The 9,707-nt window shown below is 34.8% G+C and overlaps 1 protein-coding gene across 3 annotated transcripts in view; it reads right to left on the reverse strand.

The window, feature by feature from the left end:
* The window catches only part of TMLHE (trimethyllysine hydroxylase, epsilon), a 164,087-nt gene that overhangs the window by 19,345 nt on the left and 135,035 nt on the right, over positions 1–9,707 (reverse strand). For all 3 annotated transcript variants that reach the window (XM_037734140.1, XM_017516222.2, XM_017516223.2), the window contains 2 exons: positions 6,599–6,878; positions 4,762–4,881 (listed from right to left, as the gene is read on the reverse strand). In XM_037734140.1, coding sequence (XP_037590068.1) covers positions 4,762–4,881; positions 6,599–6,878 — 400 coding nt within the window. The remainder of the gene's footprint in view (positions 1–4,761; positions 4,882–6,598; positions 6,879–9,707) is intronic.

Genomic DNA, 9,707 nt, shown 5'->3' on the forward strand with positions numbered 1-9,707 from the left:
GATGTAGGTGATGGGAAGGAAGGCAGTAAATCACACTGCCATGTGTGTACCTATGCAACAATCTTGCATGTTCTTCACATGTACCCCAAAACCTAAAATGCAATAAAATAAATGGGAAAAAAAATTAAAAATAATTTAAAAAAAAAGAAAAAGAAAAATATTGAGAGTTTGAACTCAGAAAGGGGCATTAAAGACAAGAAGACACATCTGAGAGATACCAAGGTAGAAGTAGCAGAATTTGATAACTGAAGGACAGAATAACTCCAGGTTTCTCACCTTAGCACCTGAAGAATGATAATGCTATTTACTAAGATCGAGATTACAGGCAGATATTCAATTGAATGATAATAAGGAAGTATGAGAGGTTGAGGAAGGAGTTCAGTTTAGAGGCATGTTAGAACGGCTGAATTATATATTTTTGAATATGTTAACAGGGAAAGGTAAGATGACTATTAATGGACTGGAAACCTAAGGTAGGATTTTCAAATTAAAGATGGAAATAAAATACCTAGGAATACAACGAACAAAGGAGGTAAAGGACCTCTTCAAGGAGAACTACAAACCATTGCTCAAAGAAATAAGAGAAGACACACACAGTTGGAAAAACATTCCATGCTTATGGATAGGAAGAATTAATATCATGAAAATGGTCATACTGCCCAAAGTAATCTATAGATTGAATGCTATCCCCATCAAGCCACCCATGACCCTCCTTACAGAACTGGAAAAAACCACCTTAAACTTCATATGGAACCAAAAGAGAGCCCGCATAACCAAGACAATCCTAAGCAAAAAGAACAAAGCTGGAGGCATCACGCTACCTGACTTCAAAATATACTACAAGGCTACAGTAATCAAAACAGCGTGGTACTGGTACTAAAACAGAGATATAGACCAATGGAAGAGAACAGAGGCCTCAGAGGCAATGCCACACATGTACAATCATCTAATCTTTGACAAACCAGACAAAAACAAGCAATGGGGAAAGGATCCCATTTAATAAATGGTGTTGGAAAAATTGGCTAGCAATGTGCAGAAAGCAGAAACTGGACCCCTCCCTGACACTTTACACTAAAATTAACTCCAGATGGATTAAGGACTTAAACATAAGACCTAACAGTATAAAAACCTTAGGAGAAAACCTAGGCAAAAACATTCGGGACATAGGCATAGGCAAGGACTTCATGACTAAAACATCAAAAGCAATGAGAACAAAAGCCAAAATAGAGAAATGGGATCTAATTAAACTTCAGAGCTTCTGTACAGCAAAAGAAACCATCGTTAGAGTGAACTGGCAACCAACAGAATGGGAAAAAATTTTTGCAGTTTACCTATCTGACAAAGGGCTGATATCCAGAACTTACAAAGAACTAAAACAGATTTACAAGAAAAAAACAAACAAATGCATTTAAACATGGGCAAAGGATATGAACAGACACTTTTCAAAAGAAGACATATATGAAGCCAACAAACATATGAAAAAATATTCATCATCACTGGTCATTAGAGAAATGCAAACCAAAACCACATTGAGATACCATCTCACGCCAGTTAGAATGGTGATCACTAAAAAATCTGGAGACAACAGATGCTGGAGAGGATGTGGAGAAATAGGAACACTCTTACACTGTTGGTGGGAGTGTAAATTAGTTCAACCATTGTGGAAGACAGTGTGGCAATTCCTGAAGGATCTAGAAATAGAAATACCATTTGACCCAGAAATCCTGTTACTGGGTATATATCCAAAGGACTACAAATCATTCTATTATAAAGACATATGCACACGTATGTTCATTGTGGTGCTGTTTACAATAGCAAAAACGTAGAACCAACCCAAATGCACATCGATGATAGGCTGGACAAGGAAAATGTGGCACATATACATCATGGAATACTATGCAGCCATAAAAAAGGATGAGTTCGTGTCCTTTGTAGGGACATGGATGAACCTGGAAACCATCATTCTCAGCAAACTGACACAAAAACAGATAATCAAACACCACATTTTTTCAATCACTGGCAAGTGTTGAACAATGAGAACATGTGGACACAGAGAGGGGAGCATCACACATTGAGGTCTGTTGTGGGGGGACAGGGGAGGGACAGTGGGAGGAAGGGTGGAGAGGGATAACATGGGGAGAAATGTCAAGTATAGGTGATGGGGGGATGGAGGCAGCAAACTACCTTGCCATGAATGTACCTATGCAACAGTCTTGCAGGATATGCACATGTTCCCCAGAATCTAAAGTATAATAAAGAATAATAAAAAAGGGAAAAAAGGAGAAACAAAACAAGAGAAAGTAAACAACAAATTAAAATGAGAAATAAACATAAAGATGGAATGAATACAATCAAGGACAATCTAATATAATATAAATACAATTAAAACGAGAAAGGTAAGCCTGGCTATATTGAAATTTCTGTGAAACTTCTAGGTCAGGGTTATTTAGTTACCAGTTAAAGATGTTTACATCAGAAGAGAGGTAGATTTTGTCACAGGTGGTAGCTAAGGCCAAGAGCATGGAAGAGGTCATTTGGAGAGATCATTTCAAGTAAGAAAAGTGGGATAAGGACCAAACCTTCCGGAACAATAATATTTAGGAGATAGACAAAAGAAGCCAGCAAAAGAGGCTGAGGGAAAATAGTCAGATATATAGTAGAAAAACTAGGAAAGAAGGGATAAGTTAATGATTTGTCCCAGGGGTCAAGTTAGATGACAGTGTACACTGGATATGACAATAAGTTAGTTGCTGGTGACTTTAGACAGAGTAACTTTAATTGCGGTGAGGATTGGTTGGGAAAACTAGATGCCTATGTATTTGAGGAGTAAATGGGAAGTGAGAATGAAAATATACTGAATGTACCTATTATTCTTTTAATACTCTTAGCCATTAAGTGGAAGAGAAAAACATCGTTGTAGCTGGAGGGAAATAGAGTCCAAGGAAGTACAAAAATAGAGAATTAAGATATGGGGTGCTGATAGGAAGGAGTCAACAGGTATGAAAAGGCTGAAGACAGAGGAGAGAGAAATCCCCAAGGAAGCTGGAAAGGATGAGATCCAGAGCAGAGGTTGCTTTAGGCAGAGCAAAGCATATGACAATGAAGATGATGATTAAAATGAATAAAATGATGAAAATTATAGCTAACATTTATTGAACACTTAGTATGTGTCAGACAGTATGATAATATAATTTAATTCCTTAGGAATGCTAATGGATAGCTTTTATTACTAGTCCCATTTTACAGATGAGGAAACTGAAGCACAGAGAAGTTAAGTTACTTGTTCAAGATCACAAATCTAATACACGTTCAGGCTGGGATGCAAATCTGGGTCTGGTTGATGCCATAGCCTGAACTCTTAACCACTATTATCATACTGCTAATCTATGTGGTCCTTGCCACTGATCACAAACAATTGAATTAAAGCCACAAACAGTTTATCTCTGGCGCTGGTCATAAAGGGAAGAGCTAGTCAGTATTTAAACCTCAACCCCTGTACAGCTGCTCCTTATCCTATTTCCTCTTTTTTCCTTTTGTATCTGCTAGAATGAGGATGCAGGGCTGTTGGTCTTTCCATATATTGATAACACTGAGCAGGATATCTAAAATCTGCTTTGTTCTTCCTTCCCTGAATCAAACATTCTTAAATTACAAACCCTTAAAGGAAATCAGTGTAACCATGAGCAATTGCATATTATTATCCTCTCATACAGTCTTCATCAATCTATATGTGCACTCATTTTACTCATATATTTGTGTTTCAGGCTCCTCATTTATATGCAGAAGCAAGATCAGCAACAACAAAATGACCACAGAGGTGCCTCTAATAAGGAGCAAATAGTAGGAAAATTGAGTATAGTATATATCATCTTTGGCTCAAAAACATCTTATTCCATGTGAAAAAGTTATCCTTCCATCATTCCTCCTCTCCAACTTTTTGTAAATCAGATTCAGATTCTTCTTAATGCCATACTCAAAGCAGCTGTTTGCATGACTGACCCCTTTGCAATGTGTTAATAACTAAATGTGACAAATCTGTACAAATTCCAAAACTAATGGTTAGCCAATACGTTTTTGGGGATAATTTATAATTACCTTGAAAAAATGTAAAATTACATTTTAATAATTAACAAAATTAGGACTCCATTTGTATAGTAAAATGAGTTTTCAATCACTTAAAAACATTTTATTCCTAGGAGTCTGATATAGTTTGGATATTTATTCCCACCAAAATCTCATATTGAATTGTAATCCCCAATGCTGGAGGAAGGGCCTGGTGGGCAGTGTTTGGGTCATGGAGGTGGGTCCCTCTTGGCTTGCTTTTGTTTTTGCTTGCTTCCCCTTCAACTTCCACCATGATTGAAAGCTCCTTAAGGCCTCCCCAGAAGATGCTGTTATGTTTCCCGTATAGCCTACAGAACCATGAGACAATTAAATCTCCTTTTAAATAATTTTTAAAATAAAAAATTATAAAATTTTTAAAATATATTTTATAAAAAATAAAATTTTTAAATAAATTTTTTATAAATTACCCAGTCTCAGGTATTTATTTATGGCAATGCAAGAATGGCCCAAGACAGAATCTAAAAATTAAGCTAAGTTATTTCAAAATGATCATGTTTCTAGGGGAAGAGAAAGAAAGTCATACAAATCCACAGCAGCAGATATAATCTTGGTTCAAATAGAATGGAAAATAATTAAGAAATCACTCAAGACTATCACACATAAAGACCTTACACTGTAAAAGTCTAATACACCTACCCACAGGGCTCTTGAAAATAGGTAGTGTCAGTGTGCCGATCCAGAGCTAGCTTGGTATACGCAGTGTCACCTCTGGAGAAGTCCGAAGTGAAATACCACATCCTCCCATAAATGGTTTCTCTGTCAGATGAAACAAAGAAAGACCTGTTAGCTATTTGAAACGTTCATTCTTGTCTTTCAAAACTCTTTCCAATACTTTCTTTAGTTACTCACAAATAACAATAGATTTTTTTGGTTCCAGAGTTTCATCCGTAAGGTGAAAATGACATTTGAACATGCTAGTCTTGACAATTCTGTCATTGATTAACATTCTAGAAAGTTGAGGAGAAAACTGTGAAAGTATAATGTTCTATTCTGGAAGCTTAGAGAATCATTCCACACTGATTATGTACCCAGTTTTCATAGGATTCATAAATTCAAGGTTCTTTTCTATGCTCACCTTTATTTCATAGAAAAAGATGATGTAGCTGCTTCTGGGAATGATTTTTTTAACTTTATTTACTATTTTTATAGCTGTTGTCTTTTATTAGTATCATTTTTTCAATAATGGTGATCCTTTCCTAATATTTTTGACAATCCAATTTGCAAGGATGACTGAAGAGTTTTCATATTCTTTATAAGACATAGAAGTGATTAATGTTGATTCTCACTCATCTTTTGGACATGGAGAAATAAGGAAAAGAGAAAAGGATAGTTTGTGTTAGCAAGTATTTACTGAGATTTCCTGTACCATTGTTGTTGTGTCTCTCCTTGAAGTATACATCACATATTTTGATTTTGTAATTATTTTCCTGGTGGGTTCAAATCTGACGAAAGGTCACTTTAATTCTTTAGCTTTCAGAGTTCATCTTATTTTCTGAACCCTTGAAGTTCAAATAGGAAATGTTCTTTCTTTTGAAGTATCATCCCTAAGCTGTCTCAATTTATTGCTTACCAGCACAGTTTCTTTCACTTGAGAGTTCTCAAACCATGATTCAAACTGAATGGCTCACAGATGCTGTTAATTATGCTCTACCAGCACAGGGCAGAAGACCCAACATACTATTGACTACAAAATGAGGTATATCTGGACCTTATTAAGTAAAAGGAAAGTGCTAATTATAATAAAGTAGGTTAAATGCAGAATGGTAATGAAAAGAACAATGTATTTAGGATTAGGAAACCTGGGCTATTTGAATTCAAGCTCTATTGTTTATTAGCAGAGCAATCCTGGGCAAAACATTTGGTATATTTGAGTGTCAGTGCCTCATCAGTAAAACAGGGGAAATTACTTTAAAAGAAAATAATGGGTGTGAATGTGCTGGCTGAATGCTATATAGCCTTTCAAGGCAGTGTTATTAACAATCAGTCTCGGAATCAAGCCATAGGGATTGTAGAGGGTCAAAACTGGATAACCTTTAGATACTATCTTATTCAATCCTCTTTTGAACAGACAGGAAAATAGAGGACAGTGGGGGTCGAGGATGTGTGTCTGTGTGTGTAATGGACATGTCTATGGTCACACAACTACTTGATGGTAGAACTCAGACTACTATCCAGTTATCCTTACAGTCAGTGTTTTTCCAGTGTACAATAATATCTCTCACTTTGAGGATCACTGGGCTAGAAAAATATTACCAACGACTCTATATAAATCATTATATTTTACATGCAAATGTATTTAGAGTTTAAAAATCCAGACCTCAAATAAAGCACTGCAAGTGGGAGTCCCCTTATTCATGCTCAAAATATTCAGAATTGAAAACGAGAGTGACCACACCCATTACATTTATTTATTGGTACACATGATCTGGAAATTAACTATAGTACTGTGGATTTCAGGAAACAAATGAATTACCTGATTAAGCTGATCCTTTCTGCCAACTTCTCTGTGTGCTCTCGAGTGGGAGGGACATTTTCTACAAAAGCAATTCCATAGAGCAGAAAGTTTTGCAGAAACTTCTTCAATCCCTCCTTGGTTTCTAAGAAGCTCTGGCAATCTACAGATGGAACTTGGGCTTGCTGGTAGATTTCAGCATTCCATAATATTCTAGGCTGGATGACTTTTTGTTTCTGCCCTTCATAGCTGTTTTTCACTAGCCAATTCAAGTCGTATTTAGTCACATGACCATCTGGCCCTTTTAAGGGGAAAAATAAAAGGCACTAAAATAATAATTACAAATAATGGCAACATTTTAATTGGCTATAAAGTATAATTGGTTACAATTTCTTAGAAATCAGTTATCTAGTACTGTATTGTTTATGAAGCAAAATTAAAATGAGTGCCTAGAATGTTTCTGAGACAGAAATATGTGTGGTTTGAGTGGTATGCATGCATAAATGAATGAACAAATAAATCTTCCCAGAGGCCAAATAAGTTTACAGAATTATAGTTACATAGTAAAAGACCATCTGGAAAATTAACCAAGTCATCACAGAATGACAATCAAAGTAGGTTTTACCCTACTTGGTATTCTCTCTCCTTGTCCCCATCCCTGTCTTCCATCTATATTGGAACTCAGAATGTTTGATCTAGAAGGGGATAATCTTTATTTTACAGATGGAGATAAAGTCAGTTAGTGACTCACTCAGGATCACACCACTAAGTACTATAGGTGGAACTAGAACCCCACCTTCTTGCTTCTAGAAGTTCAGTACCATTCTATGCTGCCTTCCTCTTCTACATGATATAGGATATTTCTGTCTAATTATATGACATAAACACAATATAATAAAATGACTTTGTAAGTGACTTCACCTGCTGTGCGCCACCCTCACCCAAAAAAAGCCAAAAACCAACCTCAAAATGCTATAGAAAATCTTCAAGATAAGCAAGGAAGCAAGCAGCAGAAGGAGTGAAAGGTTTGTCTATCATTTTTACTTCTCTCTCTCTTTTTCTCCCTCCCCATGATAAAAAAGTATCACACTTTGGATAATTTGGAAAGCATAAAAGTCACCATGTTTATCTTTCTACCACCCAGATGAAACTATGATTGACAGCTTGGCATCATTCCTTCCAGTTTTTTTCTATGTATTCTCTTATTTTATATAATTTATATACATAAATATATTATATAAAACTTGAGACCCTGCCATTGTCACGTAACATTGTAACAATTTTAAAAATTAAATTTTATCATTTTTAAAATTAAGTCTTCATTAAAGTTAATTTTTAAAGCTTGCAAAATGTACATTACCAAGATTTACCTAACCCATTTGTTCTTCTGGGTATGTATATTTATTTTAAATTTTTTCCTATTATTTAATAGTGATCATCTTTAACCATATTTCTAATAATTTAGAAATAGAATGCATATTATATTTCTTGAAAGTTTGTAGCTTTGTATTTAGAAATTTCAAAGCTACAAACTTTCAAGAGTTCTGAATATACATAATCATATTACTTTCTAGAAAGTCTACTAATATTCATTCCCTCCAACAGTACCTATGTGTCTATCAAAATGGAGTATTCTTATTTTTAAAATATATATTTTTTCTAATTTGGTAAGTAAAGTGAAACTGCCATCATGTAATAATTTTAATTTATTTGTTTACTAATAAGGCTAATAAGAATACTTTTTCTATTTGTTAGACATCTATGTTTCTTTAATGCAGGGGTTACCAAACTATGGTTTATGAGTCAAATCTGGTGCTTGGTTTTGTAATGCCTGTTTCAGAACACATGAATGTCCATTTTGTTACATATTGTCTATAACTCCATTTACTCACAACTCAAGAGCTGAAGAATTGAATAGTTGTGACAGAGACCATATAGCCCACAGAGTTTAAAAATATTTACCATCTGGTTCTTTACAGAAAATGTTTGCTACTCCTGCTTTAATGATTTGTCCGTTCAGTCCTTTCTCACATTTTTCTATTGGAATACTTGTACTTTTCTTACAATTTAACAATAGCACCTTATATATTAAGGTTAGTTAGTCTTTGTCATATATTTTGCTAATATTTTGCCAAGTTGCCTGTTTTTAAATAAATGTTTCTACGGCATTGATTTTTCTACTGTAAAGAAATTAGTAGTCAATGTATGGATTGTAAGTATGTTTTTTCCTCCAATACTTTTTCTTTTAATTTTTTTATTTGGAGATAATAGATTCATAGAATGTTGAAAAGAAATGTGTAGGAAAGTCCCATGAGCTCTTCCCCAAGCCTTCCTTGATGTTAACATGTTATATAACCACAGTACAATGCCCAAACAAAGAAAGTGGTATTGGTACAATCCATTGAGCTTATTCAGATTTAAGCAGTTAAACATATATTCATTTATGTGCATAGATCTATGCAGTGTAATTATATGTGTAACTTTGTGTAACCACCACCACAGTCAAGATACTCAACCATATGACTCCGTGTTACCCTTTTATAGCTACATCTGCCACCTCCTACCCCTGCATCCCTAACTCCTAGCAACCAATAATCTGTTCGCTATCTCTATAATTATGTTATTTCATGAATATTACATAAACGAAATCATGTAGATTGGCTGTTTTACTTCAGCAAAATTTAACTGATGTTCTTCCGAGTTACTGTGTCTATCATTAGCTCATTTCTTTTCATTGCTGAGTAGCATTTTATTGTATGGATGGTTTGTTTAACCATTCACCTATTGGGTAGTTTCCAGTTCTTGGCTATTACAAATAAGGCTGATGTGAACATTAATGTAAAGGGTTTTTGTTGTGAACATAAGTTTTCATTTCTTTGGGATAAATGCCCAGGAGTGTGATTTCTGGTTGCATGTTTAGGTTTCTTTTTTCTTTTTTTCTTTTTCTTTCTTTCTTTTTTCTTTTTTTAAGAAACTACCAAACTGTTTTCCAGAGTATAGCATTTTACATTCCCATGAGCAAAGTATAAGTGATAGAATTTCTCTGAATCTTCTCTATTATTTGGTGTAGTCACTGTTTCCTAATTTAGTCATTTTGATAGGTATGTAGTGCAGACTCATTGTGATATTA

The sequence above is a fragment of the Cebus imitator genome, unplaced genomic scaffold (assembly GCF_001604975.1).
Source record: "Cebus imitator isolate Cc_AM_T3 unplaced genomic scaffold, Cebus_imitator-1.0 Scaffold576, whole genome shotgun sequence".
NCBI lineage: Eukaryota > Metazoa > Chordata > Mammalia > Primates > Cebidae > Cebus > Cebus imitator.